This window comes from Peromyscus californicus, unplaced genomic scaffold, assembly GCF_007827085.1.
Source record: "Peromyscus californicus insignis strain IS unplaced genomic scaffold, ASM782708v3 Scaffold_15__1_contigs__length_86483966, whole genome shotgun sequence".
In the NCBI taxonomy this organism is placed as follows: domain Eukaryota; kingdom Metazoa; phylum Chordata; class Mammalia; order Rodentia; family Cricetidae; genus Peromyscus; species Peromyscus californicus.
In genome coordinates this window covers 69,979,302-69,998,027 of record NW_026294447.1, presented here as the reverse complement: position 1 = coordinate 69,998,027, position 18,726 = coordinate 69,979,302, and the positions used below count along the sequence as shown (strand labels likewise).

Here is an 18,726-nt window from a genome sequence, read left to right as displayed (position 1 = left end):
TTTAGTAGCAATAGCCCCAAGGAAGCAATTTCCTTTCTCCAAGTTATACTCCACTTTTCCCAAACTGAGGAGAGTGTGCTCTAGAATTCAAGCTCAAGATCTGTCCCCATTATAGTTCTATCACTCCTAAGAAAGGAAGGCCACCCTCCCTCACCATTGGTGTCCCGCATCTCCTCTTCCCGCTTCTTCATGTAGGCAAAATCATTAACAATTGATTCGGAAAGGTCCTCGAGGCGTCGTAGCTCCACCTCCAATGGCTTGAGTTTCTCAACTTTTGCAATCTGGAAAAGATCAGAGTTAGGACTCCACTCCCCAAGAAAGCTGCTCAAGTCAAGAACACCAAGCACAAAACCAAACAAGACATCAAAGTGGGAGGGTTTGTAGGGCAGGGGTGAGCCAGCGTCGGGAGGGGGCCAAGAGAAGGGAGGGAATGTGATCAGAATGCATTATACACATGCACGAGACTCTCAAAGTCCTTTCAGAAGTTTACCACATTCAAATGTTCTTCTGTCAGTCATCCGAAGATATGTTCAAATTTGGCTTTCTACCTTTCTCTACAAACCATATTTTTTTCCACCTTAGATGTTTAATTTTGATTAAGATTTCTTGAAGATAAACATAGTAGAGGTACATAGCAGTGGTACACTAAACTCGGCATTGTGGAGGCAGAGGCAGGAAGATCTCCAGGACAAGGTCAGCGTAGAACACAAAGAAAGACTGTCTTCAAAACAAAGCTAGGGAGATGCCGTAGATGGCTCAGTGAGTAAGACCACTTGCTGTGAAAGCAAGAGCACCTGAGTTCATCTCTAACACGCATGGGAGGTTTTGAAAGCTGGCCATGGTGATGCATTCTTGAAACTCCAACTTTGCAGGGCAGGCTGGACACATGCAGATGGAGGAGCTCAATGGCTTGCCCGCCTAACTGAAATGGGGAGTTGATAGCTCAGTGAGACCCTGTCTCAAAAAACAAAACAAGTCCAAGAGCAACAGAGGTGGTGCTCGGTGTCTTTTTCATGTGCACGACTTACACACCAAAACAAAACAACCCATGTCTGTAGAGGTACTGTACAGTGGAAGGCTGAAAAGCAAGATGCTGTCTCCCCAGATTTCCGACTGCAATAAAGTACTTTACATTGCTTTCATTCACTGATAGGTAATAGACACTATAATTAGTATGGTAGCTGTGAGACTTGTATTAGGTCAAATACACACAGAAGAAGAAAGCATATGTTCTTACAGCATCACAGAGTAACTAAAAAAACAAAAACCAAAAAAACCACAAAACAACAAAAGGATCCTGTTTTGCACATATTAAGTCATACACCTCTAGGCTTGATTACAGTTCAAAGCCAAGAGAAATCCTACGTTTGCTCAAAAACACCAAAAACAAAAGCAAAAAACCACCCTAAGTTTTTTCTCCTTCCTTCCTAAAATGATACAGCCAATTATCAAAAGAGCTCTCCAAGGCCTCCCTGGAGGCTGAGGAGTGGAGGATGGAAAACTCGTAAGTAGAGGCACATATCACACAAGTAAAAATGTAGTTGCTTTATGTTTGTTTCTTATCAGCTATTATTTCCTTTCTTTTTTATTTTTCATTAACTTAGGGGGGGAAAAAGCCAAGCATGGTAGCATACTCCTGTAATCTGTACACTCTAGAAGTGGAGGCAGGAGACTTAGGTAATCCTAGGCTAACTACACAGTGGGTTGGAGGTCAGCCTGGGCTACATGAGAGCCCTTTTGTTACAAATATAGACATATATTTGTGACAACCAGCCCATACAAACCAACAACTTCCCTAGGAGGAGGAGGCCTCACTAGGCCGTTGTGCCCAGCTGATCCCTTCCACCACAGTCCCTCAAGCTGAGAACACAGGCACCCGCCACGTCTGGCTCACATTTTACCTTGAAAAGGACAAAACTGCCAGGCCTGTGATCTCAGCTCTCAGGAGGCTGAGGCAAAAGGATCATGAGTTCAAGACTAGCCTGGGCTATGCAAGGAGACTCAAAAATAAAGGAATAAAATTCTGGAGCTTTACAGATCTTATGCAAACAGGTTGCTCTTAAGTTTTCCCAAACAAAGAACTTTTCAATAATGCCCTTTCTACATCTGCCATTTACTTCTTATTTCTTTATTTTCTATTATGAGGTCGAATCTCACTCTACAGCACAGACTGACCTCGAACTCAAAGCAAGCTTTCTGCCCTAGCTTCTGGAGTGTGTTCTTTTAAAGGCGACTAACATGGAATGAACGGAAGGGTTAGAGTGATCTCCATGTTCTCTTTTCTAATCTCGCTCTATTTTTCCTGGCACGAGGTCTTACTATGAAGCCTGTGCTGACTTGACTACTACCCTCCTGTCTCAACCTCTAACGTGCTGGGATTACATGTGTGCACCAACCCACCCAGTTCACTTATCTCCTCTTCTCTGGGTGATACAGAACAAGATAAGTTGTTATATATTTTGATATCTATTATTAGGTATCAAAATATAACCATTCAGAGTTTTCCAAGGAACCGTCTGTTAGGGCAGGGATAGAAAAGCTGAGTTTAGTGTAACGCACGTTTAAAATGTGCCGCTGAGCTGATGATGATGACAGACACCGAGTCTTCACTGGATGACTGTCGCTTCACACTGGAAAATGCTGGCCGCTTTGTAAAGTTAAATGTTATCTGCTAAAACACTGTAATTACTCAGAACCAGAGACTAACCCCAAGGTCTACCTGGACAGCTCTTCGGTTCTCCTTCAGTCCCCACATTCCCTTTCAGAAGCAGCTATTGTTATAAACTTAGCATACAGGTTTCCAGACCTTGTTAGAAGAGATTAGTGTTTACACTTTTCTAGCTGAGGGTCCAGGGTTGCCATTAACCTATAGTATTTATCTGCTGTTTGATTTCACACAAAGTCACAGAGCACAAAATCCCCCAGGGAAAGCCGGGTATAGTGGCACATGCCTTTAATTTCAGCACTCAGGAGGCAGTGACACAAAGATTGCTGTGAGTTTAAGGCCAGACTGGTCTATGTAGTAAGTTCCAGGACAGCCAGAGCTACATGGTGAAACCCTGTCTCAAAATAACAACAACAACAAACAACAAAACCAACCAAACAAAAATCCCCAGGGGAAAGATACCAATGAGATCTATAACAAACCAAACTTAGTCTGTTTAACACCCTTCCCTGCTCTGTGCTTCCCCATCCAAAGCTTCCTGAATGAGACAGAGAAGGCAACGGCATGAAACTTCTTAGACATCAATTATTTAAGGGTCCCCAAATAGAAACTTGCAAAAAGGAACTGGAACTGAAACTGTGGTTGTGCTTCTGCCAGCTAGAAATTATATGTGTGTGTGCGCGCGTGCATATATATGATAGATAGATAGATGTGTGTGTGCATATATATGATAGATAGATAGATAGATAGATAGATAGATAGATAGATAGATAGATGACAACAGCCAAAGGCCTAAAACTCAAAAAAAAAAAAAAAAAAAAAAAAAGAAAGCAGCGCCGGTCAAGGACGGCCTATGTAAATTAAATTCCATCTATCTCCATCGTGGCAGTATTTATTTCTCAACTGTACAAGCATACATAAATGCTCCCTGCTAAAACACTGTAATTACTCAGAACCAGGGAATAAACCAAAGTCTACCCTGACAGCTCTTCGGTTCTCTTTCAGTCCCCACATTCCCTTTCAGAGGCAGCTACGTTATAAACTTAGCATACAGGTTTCCAGACCCTGTTAGAATATATATGGTGTTTACACTTTTGTGTGTATGCAAGTATACCTGAAAAACAAAATGTATGTGCTAATGCGCCATACTATACAGTGTTCTGTGGCTCACTGTTTTCAACCTAGAAGGTCTTTTCAAAAGCATCAGCGCTTTGGATTCATTCCATTCTTCCTAATGACCACACGGTATTCCACAGAGCCTATTCATTCACTCAAACCTGTAGCCCCTTCTCTAGCACTGGCTACTTAGAACTCTTTACGACTACCCAGAACTAAGTAGTTCAATTGTGATTTTCCAATTGAATTTTATTTCCTCAGTGAAATCCATACTGATCCCCCCATCCTTTTTTTAGAAAATGGGTTTCAGGCTACTATTAGTGGGATAAAGATTTCATTGAAATTAAAAAAGAAAAAAGAGAGAGAGAAAGAAAGAAAGCCTCATTTTTGCTGAATAATAACTTTGCTCTTAATTTAAAACTGAGAAAACACACATGTAAGTACACATGTGTATGAACAAATATGTAAATAAGACCTACTGAATTGGTTAAAAAATAAGCAAACAAATAAAATTAAAATAAAACTCAGAAAACTTAAAGGAAACCCCATGAGGAACCATCTGTTGGGACGGGCCATTAAGGAACGGAAGGAGGAGACAGGGAGAGAATAGGAGCCAAGGACAATAGTATATACGTGTCCAGTGTCGTAACAAAATGCAGCCTTGTATACAACCTAGCAAACAGTGGGGATGGCAAGGTGTAGGCTATGTTCAGGAGACACTCTACACCCAAGGAGTCAGATAGACTAAAAAAGCTCAACCACAAGGTGCATTTTACTACACAAACCAGCACATGCATGCTTGGAGGTGGGTGATCAGACACCAGCAAATAAAAGGCTCACAAGTAAGGCCGAGAGCTGGGCTTGGTGAGAGCTACTTGGGAAACTGATGCAGGAGACCTTCCTCGACTATAGAGTGAGCTCAAAGCCAGCCTGGGCAACGTAGTGAGTTCTTATTTCAAAACAGCAAATTAAAAAGGGGGCTAAGGATCTAGCTCAGTGGTAGAGCACTTGTCTAACATACACTAGGCCCCAGGTTCAGTCCTCAGCGCCAGAAAAAGGGAAGGAGAGGAAGAAGAAAGTGCCAGAGAGGGAGAGATAGGGAGGGAAGGAAGGAAGGACAGAGAAAGGCTTTAAGCAGCATGACTAATGAGCCCTTTAACACATGTTCAGAATGGGGTACTTTATATTTTACCGTATCTTTCAACCATGGAGGGTATTATCACCCTTATGTCTTGAGCAAACAAACGAAGACTCAGAGACATTAATTAAGTCACTTCTCAAGGTCTCACAGCTTGGTGGAAGTGAGATGAGACCCAGTCTATCAGAGTGTACTCCTCATTCTGTAGGTTCTAGAAACTCCATGAAGGAAAGCAGTGGCCACATTAGGATGCTCCTGATCAAAAGGGAAGGAAGAGCAGCGTGGAGAGCCTATCGTCTGAGTGCTCAGGATGCCAAGGCTGGAGGACTGCTGTGAACGAGACCAGCCTGGGTGACAGAGTGAGACGCTGACCCTACACCTACACACACGCACACGCGCACACACACACACACACACACACGCACATGCACGCGCACACACATACACACACACACACACACACACACACACACACGCGCACACACACACACACGCGCACACACACACACGCACATGCACGCGCACACGCGCACACACACACACACCTAGGTGTGGTGATACACACTCGTGACCCCAGCACTTGGGAGGGAAAGCAGGAGGATCAGAGGCTCTAGGGCAGCCTTGCCTACCATACAATAAATTTGAGGTGAGCCCAGGCTGCATAAGACCCTACCTAAAAGAAAGAAAGAAAGAAAGAGAAAGAAAGAAAGAAAGAAAGAAAGAAAGAAAGAAAGAAAGAAAGAAAGAAAGAAAGAAAGAAAGAAAGAAAGAAAGAAAGAAAGAGAGCGCTCTCCCCCTAAAAGGTAAACAATTATACTCCCCCCAAAAAGGTCAAAGGGGTCTGGTTAAGTTTTTCAGACTAGGGCTGGAGAGATGGCTCAGCAGTTAAGAGCACTGGCTGCTCTTCCAGAGGACCTGAGTTCAATTCCCGGCACCCACATGGTGGCTCACAACCATCTGTAATAGAACCTGATGCCCTCTTCTGGTGTGCAGGTATACATGCAGAACATTCATATATAAAATATAAATAAATAAAATTTAAAAAAAAGTTTTCAGACTAGTAAAATTTGAGAACTTTTCCATTGCTACTATTCTGTTTGTAGGCAATGAGTAAAACTCGAAAAGAAATTCTGAGTGCATTTTCCAGAAGACCCTCTTCACTTGCCCAGGACTAAGCATTCAACAAATACACCAGGACTTTATAAACCAGTCAATACAAATCTAAAGAGACATCTCAAGGCTGGATGTAGTTTGACAGGCCGAGTGCTTGACTAGCATGCATGAAGCCTTGGGTTCGATCCCCAGCACTGCAAGTAAAATTAATACTTGTTTGAAAGCAAATGAAAACCCACCACCACCCTCAACTGCTGTTCTGCTCATCTAAATGTCTGATTTAATGCTTCAGGTTTCTTGAAGAACACGAGATTGTATGTTTCATGAAGACAGACTCATACTCTAGCTACTTTTTTCTCCTAAGGCTGAAAATAAGGTATTTTACCCTGCGCTTGATAAAGGCAGGCCATGACAATGTGTAACACAAATCTTCCACTAGAGGGTGCCACTCTCCCGATATGTTGCATGTAGCCATTAACTAATCAAAGACTATTAGAGGAACAAGGTACTCATTTTATGAGTCCCTCATTTTACAGAGGCGGAAACTAAACATTCCATAGTCAGCCCTTTTGGTGCAGACTACGATTAGCAGCATCATGGTCTCTTGACTCTTCACCCAGCTAGGGCATTTATTTAGCATCAAAACTGCAAAGCTCGGCCCTAAAACCCAAGAATATTATATTAATCCTGTAGTTCAGAATCATACAATCTCATGCTACCCAATCCTATTTATCTGCAAGTGTTAATTATGAGGACTCCTTCAGTCACTCCTGTCCATGACAACTTCTTTTCCCTAACCCTAAAGCTATGGTTGGCACAATTAACACCCATACACTGACACATTCACACATTATTGTTCTGACTTGTATCTCAAGTCTGAACTCAAGGAAATTACCTAATACACAGCAATAGACTCAAAGGACCCAGTTTTCTCAAGTACTGTGGCCCCCTTAAGCAAGTGCTCTGTGTGTGAAGATCATTCTAAATCTTTTTTCCATAAAGCCCATTTGCCCAGAAAAAAACCTTCCATCCCACAATAGCTACTACTTTAACATGATAACGTGACTAGTCCATATGGCTTAGAAAAAACTAAAGCCATGTGGTCTTTCCCTGTCTATGACCTTCAGAGCATCAATAAGTTAAGCTCTTCCTAAACTGCATCCATGTCCGACACTCTGATGAAGACGTGAATCCAAAAAGTTCAACGACTTACTTATCTACAATGGCACTGAGAAAAAAACCATTATCACTGAAGCAAAACTAAGCAGAACAAATAAACCGAACCACTTCAAGACCCATGTAAAAAGTTTGTTACAAGCCAAATTCAGTCAAATTAATTTGCTACCTCCATGCCCCACCTCACAAAAACAAAAACAAACCAAATCAGCTCCCCGAAGTTCCAAAGGAAAAGCAATAAATGTGGGGGCTAACAAAAAGTAAAGGTAAAGACCCAGATCCAAGCACCAATCTCCTGGCACCAGGGGAGGTCCACGGCCCATACGCCCGTTCACAGCAGCTCACAAGGCCAGAGACTGTCAAAGTCAAATTCAGATAGTAAGTCCAACCACAGGCAGGAAACTGTGAAAGCTCTCATCTGTTCCTGTTTTGATCACCTGACAGACTCCAGGATGGGCAGAGAAAGGAGGGAAAACTCGCACACTGATCAACCACGTTTCAGAGGCCTTCCTCACAGCCTGTCCTTTAACTGTGGAACTGGTGTATGGAAGCACAATTCCTCTTTCCTGACAGCCTTCAGAGAACCAGAACCCTTGGGAAGTCTCAGCTATGGCCCCAATTCTGTTTTTGGAGTGTCTACTGATAGAATGGCAGACTAATGGAACCTGGCTGAAACAGGACTTCCTCATGTTGAAAACATGGACATCTACAGTAAGAAAGGTCATACACAGCTCAGGAGTTAGGGATTTATCACGGCTCCTTCTTTATGAAAAACTGCCTTTGGCACCAGGTGAATGAAAAAGGAAAGGAAAGGACATGACTGCTCCTAGGTATGATGGGGGAGAAAGTTTACTATAGATATGTGGAAGAACATAGCCAGAGGCAGAGACATCTGGGAACATGACCAGGCTGAGCTGGGCCCTGGGGGGGTGGGAGGGGCAGGTGCAGTAGCCAGGATGCAGAGTATACAAACGGACCAGGTAACCAAAATGATTGGATTATATAGAGAACAGCTGGGGGAAGGGCAGCCCAGCCCCTGGGCTGGAGAATTCAGGGTGGAGGGCAGGGTATGCCAGCCAGGAGGGCCCTGGAACAGGTAAGGTCTGAGAAATTGGGGAGAACCTGGAGGCCAGGTCTGCTTTGATATGTTAAATAGGCACCCCAGCCATTTGGTCCCCGTGTGAAACCTGACAATCTCCCCAGTTACACAACCAGGGAGTCTATCCCAGCAAACACCTACTCCAGTTCACAGAGCACAAGCTGCTTAAAAAATGAGAAAACAAAAAGGCTAGATTCACATACTGAATCTAAGAGATGTCACCATCTAAGGGGCAGAGGCAAGACAGTTGCAGAAGTCCTTAAAACACAAGGGACCAAACGTCTGTTTCTGTGTAAAAAGCTCTCCTCTTATGAATTCAAATGCAAGATTTTAGGCTTCTTTACATTACAGCAAGTATTCTGTCTTTCAAATACCACATTTGTATTAAGGCTATATAGGAATAATTAAGTCCCTCATGAAATTTCAAATAGGTTAATGTGCTATTCTGTCCTACTATTAAGACACTGATTAAGCTGGCTGTGGTGGTGGTGATACAGGCCTGCAGTCCTAGTATCCGAAGAGGCTGAGATTAAAGGGATTGACAGTTTCAGCTCAGCCTGGGGCTTTATAGTGAGTTCCAGGCCAGCCTGGGCTACATGGTGAGGCTCTGTCTCAAACAGTAATGCATTACTGGATTTTACAGGACAATACAGGATTTCGGAACTGAGTCCACATTCTTGAGATGCTGGATGTGAAGAAAATGAAATATGCTGCCATCCTGATGCCAAATGGTCCAAATCCTTTTGGGATAAAGGGTCTCCATTATCTCCAAGGCTTAAAATTAAATGTCTCAAAACCTCTAACTATGCTCAGTGCTCTCCAGCAATTAACTAGGAAACAAAATGCTTCTGTTATCTTTATTTCATCACAGGTATTATTAGCCCAAGACAAGTCACAGCTATTGCTAAGCAAGGTCCAAGTCTAGTAGCCTAGCCACAGACTCAAAAAAGGACTGACTGTGGCCTGTCATAGCTACTCTGCCTCTGCCTCAATCTGCTCTGCTGTTGGGAGCTGGGAGGGGGAAGTCATTAAAGCCAGTGGTGGGCAAGAGTTTGTGGTTAGGAAGCAGAACCTTAGAGCTATGTGGTAATCATGTGCGTAAAGAGCTTAGGACATGCCAGACATCCAAAGCAGGAAGCAGGCAAAGGAAGCGATGTAGTTCCTTTCCGCTAGGGATTCCCCTCTTATATTAAGCAGAGGGTTCCCCCCCCCCCCCAAAAAAAAAAAAAAAACCTCCTTTCCCAGTGTTAGTAACACTTAAAGATACTGGAAACGTCAGGAATTACAGGCATAATTCCTGTGGTATGATAGTAGCATCCATACCATTCTTTTTATAAAGGCACAGTAATGCCAGTTGTTTTGGGGGGAATATGAAACGTCTGCAGTGTAATAGGGCTTTAGGTGCCCTGTTATTGAATACATATGCGCCTTAAGGACAGGACAAAGTTACAACAGTTATACAGTAGGAAGCAATGAATGTCTGTTTCCGAGAATGATCTATGGGTGGAAACAGCAGCAGTAAGGAGGCACTGAAAACACTGTACTGACTCTTGTAATTCCCCCGCTGAGGCTCAGGGGACATCAGGGCAGAGGGGGCAGAAAGAACGTAAGCTCTCGAGGACAGGACAGGGAGGACTGCTGTGAAATGCTGGCTTCTGCACATGACGTGGCCCTGACGCACATGAAGAGCTCGCAGCAGCTGAACAAGATCTGAACAAGATCAAGCCTGGGGCTCAAGAGCCCTCACCCTGGCTGAGAAGCTGCTGGCTGTAAATGGCTACTAGGAGAGAGTCACTGTTCTCGGAGTGTTGCCATGGCAGGTTGCTCAGGTCCCACACCCATGTGCACGTGGGCAGCACTAACTAGACTCAGTGGAACTTTGATGAAAAACCAAAAAACAACAATAACAAAGACATGAAGATAAAAGACATTTGGTGTGTGTGTGGGGGGGGGGAGGCTGGAGAGATGGCTCAGCGGTTAAGAGTATTGACTACTCTTCCAGAGGACCTGGGTTCAATTCCCAGCAACCACAACTGTCTCTAACTCCAGTTTCAGGGGACCCAACACCCTCACACAGACATACATGCAGGCAAAACACCAGTGCACATAAAATAAAAACAGAAAAAAAAGTCGGGCGGTGGTGGCGCACACCTTTAATCCCAGCACTCGGGAGGCAGAGGCAGGCGGATCTTTGTGAGTTCGAGGCCAGCCTGGTCTACAGAGCAAGATCCAGGAAAGGCACAAAGCTACACCGAGAAACCCTGTCTCGAAAAACCAAAAAAAAAAAAAAAAAAAAAAAAAAAAAAAAAAAAACAGAAAAAAAAAAGACATGTAGGGATGGATGTGGCTAAAATACATCATGTACATATATGAATTTCCCAAAGAATAAAAAATATTATGCAAAAATAGCCACAGTTTGGTGGTGGTGCATGCCTTTAATCCTAGCACTCAGAAAGCAGAGGCAGATAGATCTCTGAGTTTGACGCTAGCCTGGTCTACAGAGTAAATTCCAGGACAGGCAGGGCTACACAGAGAAACCCTGTCTCAAAAACAAAACAAAATGCCACAATTTTCTTAGTGTTTAATATCTCACAATAGCAGTTTAAATGTGTTATTTTATTTCAGAATCTTGAAGACTTAAGATTTCACTTTTAAACTCATCAAATAAAGAGGCTCTCCTACTTTCTTTTAATTAAACGAGCCTGGAGATACAAGCAATTTAGTCTCTACTGGGAACTGTCTTCTGTTCATTACTGTATCGCTTGCTCTATCTACTGCTTCTAAGAAACCCTGGTTTCACTCAATTGAACCCATGAACAGAAGCAAGAGGAAAGCTCCATGGACTTAGCATCATTATGCTAGCACTTCCTGATGCACAAGTGGCCAATCACTTCCTATATGCTTCCACTTTAGGACAATTTCCTTCCAAAGTTTTGCCAGAGCAATGTCTGTTCATCATTCCTAAAAATTCTTTGAAATCACTTTAAGCAACTTTTCTTTAGGATATCCCAAAACATCCATTTCTATTGTTCTATTTCCTGCCAGAATAAAATTTGTCTTTCTTTTGGTTTTTTGAGACAGGGTCTTGCTATATAACCCAGGTTGACCTAGAACTTCCCAGGTAGCCAAGGCTGGCCTCACACTGTGGTGATCCTCATATCTCTGCCTCCCAAGTTCTAGCTAGGATCAGAGGTGTGCACCAAAGGGCCTCCTTCAAATTTCTACTCATCATCACAGCCTCTTGTCCCTTGCAGCTTTTTGTACCACCTTGCCTTCTTCCTTAAGTCTGGAATTACTTTAACTGGAAGTTATTTTTTGACTAGTACTGGCTCTCAAAACCAGCACAGCTATTGGAGACTACACAGCACTGAATCTATGCCCTAAGACTGATACCTACTATGGTATGTATGGGAAAGGGTAGGAATTTAAAATTTTTTTTAATTTTTGACTGAATTCTAGTTTAAAAAAATAGTTTGTGCATCTTCTGCCCCGGAATGCTAACGGCATGACTGAACTCCTTACCATACCAACACACAGCTGCACAGCCACCTGGTTCAGTCCACTGGCTATAATCACAGCCAGATTACTGTTCAAGTCTGTTACTACAACCTTTTGTATCACTGGGACAGTAGCTGGTTGTCACATGACTGCTGAGAAAACCACAGCTTCTGGGCAAAGTGCAGCCCATTGGCCTGATTAGGTCACACAAACCTCTCAGTGCTACTCCCTCTTCTGTCTGCCAGAGCCGTACATACCTCTTCATAATTTTTCGCCTCTACTCCATGCTTCATGTCTAGAATCACGAGTTGGTCAGGTATCCGCCCTGTTCCTGAGAAAGAAATCAAAAGACTCATTGTGCAGAATACTTAAAATTCCGGGAAATCACCCAGCCACCCTCTCTCTCCCTAAGCCTAGCTTCTCAATTGAAGGAAACAGTCATAGCTGCTCCCGGCCACTCTGCAGCAGCAAAGTCCTGGCCTGGACTACAGTCACCAGCACCGCAGACAAAGCTTCGGTCTGTGCAGGGTGCCGGGGACAAGCAGAGCGTGCTGCTGGCAAACATCTCCCAGCAGGACACAGGAGACTCCAGCTGGTCCGGAGGGCAGATTAGGAGAAAGAAAACAGCCTTCCTGGACAAGATCCTCAAGTCACAGCAGCATGAACCTGAGTGGCATGCAGGTCAACAAGGAGTGGGCCCCATTTCTACATCTCAGAAACAACCGTCACGTTCTGAGAGATAGTCAGGATCTCTTAGGATTACAGGGTATGCTAAGTTTAGATTACTTAAAACAAACCGCTGTGTTGACAATGTAGGTCTTATCTAATACTCCCCTCTTTGATCCCAACATTTTGACCAAAGTAGGGTCTATTTTAATAGGTGAATAAAAAGTTTTAGGGATATCCCCCTTAAGCCTTTGAGAGTTAGAAAAGCTCAAAAAAAAAAAAAAAAAAAAAAAGCCAAATTTACAGTCTGAGTATAACCCTCGGGATGTTTCTTAGAAGGAAAAGGAAAAGGCCATCTGGGAGAACAGGCCCAAGCAATGCGGCACTCGCAGGAGAAAATTCATCTGATTTAGCCCATTTTAAGACACTAAGCAGAAGGGGAAAGATGCAAACCCCAGAAAATAGTCCATAATTTCCTGGATTTTTCCTATTTATAGAATTAAAAACTGCTGCATGAAGCCAGGAATGGTGATGCACGCCTTTAATCCCAGCACTCTGGAGGCAGAGGCAGGCGGATCTCTGTGAGTTCAAGGCCAGCCTGGTCTACAGAGCGAGATCCAGGACAGCCAGGGCTACACAGAGAAACCCTATCTCAAAACAAAACAACAAAAGAAAAACTGTTGTCTGCATGAAATCAGAAGCCTTAGGTACATTTAGTGCCATTTAAGCAATGGGCTTCTTGATGTCATTGGCCACAGAGAATGTTACTATATTCTTTGCTGCCTGAGAGACAGACATTTTCTGAAACTGGCTGAAGTCAACTCCAACGGTACTGATGGAATGCTCACTCGGAGCTAGAACTGCATTAGTGAGACTTTACAAAGGTACAATCTCTGCTTTCAAATGATCTGATGATAATGGAGGACAGACAGACAGACTCCCATAAATTTAAAAAGTGAAGCTACACACACACACACACACACACACACACACACACACACACACACACACACACACATATATTCCATATCTGAAGCTGTGCCCAGGCTTTCCCTTTGTCTAGAATGCTTTGCTCCAGGCTCACCCTCAGATGCTTGCTAGCAGCTTAACAAGGTCAGCCTAGAGCTCACCTCTCCTCTCCTATTACCTTCAGTCCACAGTTAGGGTTATCTGAGCTAATGATTTGGATTTAAACTTTTACAGTACTGTGCATTTTAGCCACAGTGTGTGTGTGTGTGTGTGTGTGTGTGTGTGTGTGTGTGTGTGTATGATGTGAAGATATCTGTAGAAGCCAGAAGAGGGTGTCAGATCCTCTGGAGCTGGAGTTACAAGTGGTCCTGAGCCACCCAATCTGGGTGCTAGGAACTAAACTAAGTTCCTCTGGCCGAGGGACAAACACTTTCAACCACTAAGCTATTTCTCCAACACCCTCCCCTCTTTTAACACAGGGTCTCATGTAGCTCAGGCTAGTCTAGCACTCACAACATAGCTACTAAGTCTGACTGTGACCTCCTGATTCTCCCGTCTTCACTTCCCAAGTGCTGGGATATAGACACAAGGCAAACATGCACGGCTGAGTATGTTTACAAGACAGTGAAAAACAACCTCTGGACAGACCAGAAAGATCAGCCTGCAAGCAAGAGAAAGACTACAGAGGCGAGAGGAAGAACAGAGTAAGAGATGCTGTGCAAAAAGACCTGAGTTTGGTCCCCAGAACCATGTGAACGCCAGACATGGTTGTGCATGTCTGTAATTCTAGTGCTCCTATGGCATGAGACTGGAGGCCAAGACAAGAGAACCCTTAGGAGCTCCCAGGTCACTAGCCTGCTGTCTTCAGCAACAAACAAGGTGGATGGCAAGGACCAAGCCCTGAAGTGGGTAGTCCTCTGACCACATATGTGCTCTGGTATGCAAGGGCCTGCACTCACACATACCAACACTCAGAGGCGTATGCACGCGCGCGCGCGCGCGCGCGCGCACACACACACACACACACGCACACCATACACACAAAAAAATTTTTAAGCATTAAAAAAACAAACAAACAAACACAACCAAACCCCAAACCCACAAACTCAAAACAGACTAAGACAACCAGGGGTGTTTTCTGAATATTAAACCAACAAGTCTACACTCAAAGCAGCCAGAGCAGCCTCTTTGCCTGGGCAAATCCTCTGTGTACTCATGAGAGTGACACTGAAATCTATGGTACAAATTTGCTTTCCCTCCTCATTTAGAAGGCTAAGAGGCAGGCACGAATGATGGGTCAGTAGTTAGACTTGTTGCTCTTGCACAGGACTGGAATTTGGTTCCGAGCATCCACATGGTATTTCACAACCATCTGTAACTCAAAATCCAGAGGATCCTATGACCTCTTCTGACCTTCTCAGCAACAGGCATGCGTGTGGTGTACATACACATAAAATAAAGTCTATAAATAAACAAACCAACCTGAGAGGGGGATGTCCTGGTTAGTGTTTTGTCATCTTGACACAATCTAGATTCATCTGGGAAGAGAAACCTCAACTGAGAAAATGCCTTCATCAGATTGCCTTTAGGTAAGTCTGTAGGGCATTTTCTTCATTAATGACTGATGTGGGGGAGCATCCTAGCATTGGGGGCCGAGATGGCAGGAATGGTGGCACACACTTATCATGCCAGCACTCAAGAGGCTAAGGCAGAAGGCTCACTGGGAGTTCAAGACCACCCTGAGCCACATAGTGAAGTAAACTTAAATAGTTCTCAGGCTTGCTTGTCTAAGTGATCAGATCTGCTCCTTCTTGGTCTAGGAATACATTTCTGTGACAGTATCACCCAGCAATCTCATGTGCAATCTCCACCATGGCAAAAACAAACAACAAAGCCCCACCTTTTCTCTCCTGTCTCTTTAATTTTTTTTTTTTTTTTTTGTATTTTTAAAGATATTCTCACACTGTAGCCCAGGATGGCCTCAATTTCACAGTAATCCTGTGGCCTCAGTGTCCCGAGTGCTGGGATTGTAGGTGCAAGTTACTACACCTGCTTCTTGAGTATTCCCTGTCTACCAAAGTCTCCATTTCTGTGTGTCATAGCATATAGCATTAGCAGTTTCCAATCCCAATTAAAACCACAAAAACATAGGCCTCTGGCTGATCGGAGTATAAACTATAATTTCTTGTTAGAATAGTTATCCCATTTCCTTGGCTAATTTGAAGGCCTTAAAGGATCTTTAAAGCTAAGAAAGAAAGAGAGGAAGGAAGGAAGGGAGGGAGGGAGGGAGGGAGGGAGGGAGGGAGGGAGGGAGGGAGGGAGGAAGGAGAGAAAGAAAGAAAGACCTTTCTAGTTATTTTGCTTTCTGCATTTGCCTGGCAAATAGATAATCTACTTTTTCTTTTTCCAGATTTTAGGACAGAAGATTTAGGCTCAAAGCAAAACTAAGTGGAAACTATCTGAGTCCCCTCCAGCTCCAGAGGACTTTACCATTACACAGGCCAGCCTCTCCACTACCGACCTCTGCTATGGGAGTGATCTGTAGATTAGAACCTGCACTGATACATTATCATTCACAGCACATGAGGAGATGGAATACATGTCCCAACACACACCATATAGTACCAGACAGGAGGCTCCACTGCCCTACAAATCCTCTGTGCTATACTTCCTCAACCTTTAATTCCACCCAGACAATCTTTTCAAAGATGCCACAAAAGCTACAGGCATTGGGTCTCTGTATTAGAGTGAACAAGAAGCAAATGAATCAAGTGCTGACTCTAGCAGGTAGCTCTGCAGAGCTGGCGAGGAGGCCTGGTGCAGGGAAAACACTGTGATTACTTACCCTTGCTCTCGAAACACACTTCAAACATGTCATAGTCTTCTGTGGTAAAGGCAAACTTCCCCTTAGTTGCATCCTCTTTGGCATATAGAATATGGCCAGCAGAATCTGTAATCTAAGGAATAAAAAAGAGTTACTTAGTAAAGAACTCTGAGGAAGGGCAATTATAGAAACTGGGGAGACAGATAACATAAAAAAGATAGTCAGGGGCTGGGGATGTTGCTCAGCTGAAGAGGGCACACATAAAGCCCTGGGCTTGATCCCCAGCACCATATAAAAACTGAGTGTGGCAACACACACCAGCAATCCCAATACTGCCCAAGTGGAGGGAGGAAAGTCAGAAGTTCAAGGTCATCCTCAACTACATAGAGACTTCAAGATCAGCCAAGTTTATGAGACCTTGTTTTAGAAAACAAAACAAGCCGGGCGGTGGTGGCGCACGCCTTTAATCCCACCACTTGGGAGGCAGAGCCAGGCAGATCTCTGTGAGTTCGAGGCCAGCCTGGGCTACCAAGTGAGTCCCAGGAAAGGCGCAAAGCTACACAGAGAAACCCTGCCTCGAAAAACCAAAAAAAAAAAAAGAAAACAAAACAAACTAAAAAGACCATGGGGAGCTGGAGAGATGGCAAGTACTGCTCTTTCTGCACCTATGTCCAGTGGCTAACAACCACCTGTAACTTCAGCTCCAGGGCATCTACTGTCTCCAGCCTTCTGGGGCTCCTGCACTCATGTGTACATACCCCCACACAGGCAGACACACACACACACACACACACACACACACACACACACACACACACACACACACACAAAATGAATCTTAGGCATAGAGGATAAGCCTAACTTTCTCTTCAAAAAGACACCTTTGCTGCAAACAAGACACAGAAAGAGGACAGATGGAAGAATGCAGTGCAAAGAACCAGTGCTACAGGTGCACAGGACTATGGAAGAATGCAGTGCAAAGAACCAGTGCTACAGGTGCACAGGACTATGGAAGAATGCAGTGCAAAGAACCAGTGCTACAGGTGCACAGGACTATGGAAGAATGCAGTGCAAAGAACCAGTGCTACAGGTGCACGGGACTATGGAAGAATGCAGTGCAAAGAACCAGTGCTACAGGTGCACGGGACTATGGAAGAATGCAGTGCAATGAACCCATGCTACAGGTGCACAGGACTATGGAAGAATGCAGTGCAATGAACCCATGCTACAGGTGCACAGGACTATGGAAGAATGCAGTGCAATGAACCCATGCTACAGGTGCACAGGACTATGGAAGAATGCAGTGCAATGAACCCATGCTACAGGTGCACAGGACTATGGAGCGCCATGGTGGCTTTGAGGGAACAAACTGAAACTTAAGGAAGAACATCAACCAAGTGAAGACAAGAGTAGAGAGCTTGCAGCAGCTGACAGTCCTCTCAGATGTACACAGCACTGCTATCTGCATTCACACCTCAGAGACCAGCAGGCAGCCACAGGGGTCACAACCTCAGCAAAGGAACACTTGGCCTTGAAGATTCTCTAAAGCCTCTGTTCACGGGATACTTTTCCTAGGTAATCAATTAAGGAAAAAAGCAAGCAAGCAAACTGCTTGATAACCCTGACTATACACATACTATAAGCAAAAAGGTCTGGAAACTAATCAAATCCCAAACTAATGTAGCCAGCGTGGCGCCACACGTCCTTCTTCAGAATCAGTTCACCCACTAAACATTCACTTTCCTGCCGCCAGCCTCCCCAAAGCACACTGACAACTCTTAAGGACAGTTCAAAAAGGCAGACTGAAGAGATGGCTCAGTGGTTTAGAGCACTTGTTGCTTTTGCAGAGGACCTGGGTCTGATTCCTAGCACCCAAATGTGACCTCACAACCGTCCATAACTCCAGTTTGAGGATATGACACGCTCTTCTGACCTCCTCAGTTACCAGGCACACATGTGATACAACATACATACACGCAGGCAAAATATTCATACATATAAAATAAATAGGAAAAAAATTAAAAAGGTAGACTGGAGGAACAAAGCCGATGTGAAAACCCCAAGTTGGTTAATGTCCTATGAATGGTGTCTCAGACAACACAGAACTTTCCTAGAGTGAATCTTGGTGAAAGATTCCTCATTATTGCTTGCGCCATTAGTCTAGTTCTACAGGGAGTGGAAATGCGGTTGTTAAGATTCCTTTAATCGGAAGAGAGCCAGTGGAGGCCTACAGGGAGTAGGCAGGAAGCTTGCAGCAGTGAACCAGCAGAGATTCCATCTTCTCCACACTCAGGCAAGGACCAGGCCAGGTCACCGGCCTAGACAGACAACTCAATTTAACAGCATTTATAAGAGCTGGCACACATTTGCCCAACCATCTTATTTCCTAGAAGAGAGATTATGATCACTTTAATTTTCTTCTAAAATATTAAAAGCGTCCTTCAATGATTTTTTTTATTTAA

General features: G+C 44.0%; 1 protein-coding gene across 1 annotated transcript in view; it reads right to left on the bottom strand.

Moving 5' to 3' along the window:
• Tmed10 (transmembrane p24 trafficking protein 10) overlaps positions 1–18,726 on the bottom strand; it is a 37,660-nt gene that overhangs the window by 3,528 nt on the left and 15,406 nt on the right. The window contains exons 2-4 of the mRNA XM_052739270.1: positions 16,286–16,397; positions 12,063–12,136; positions 155–281 (exon numbers count right to left, since the gene is read on the bottom strand). Of these exons, the coding sequence (XP_052595230.1) occupies positions 155–281; positions 12,063–12,136; positions 16,286–16,397 (313 nt within the window). The remainder of the gene's footprint in view (positions 1–154; positions 282–12,062; positions 12,137–16,285; positions 16,398–18,726) is intronic.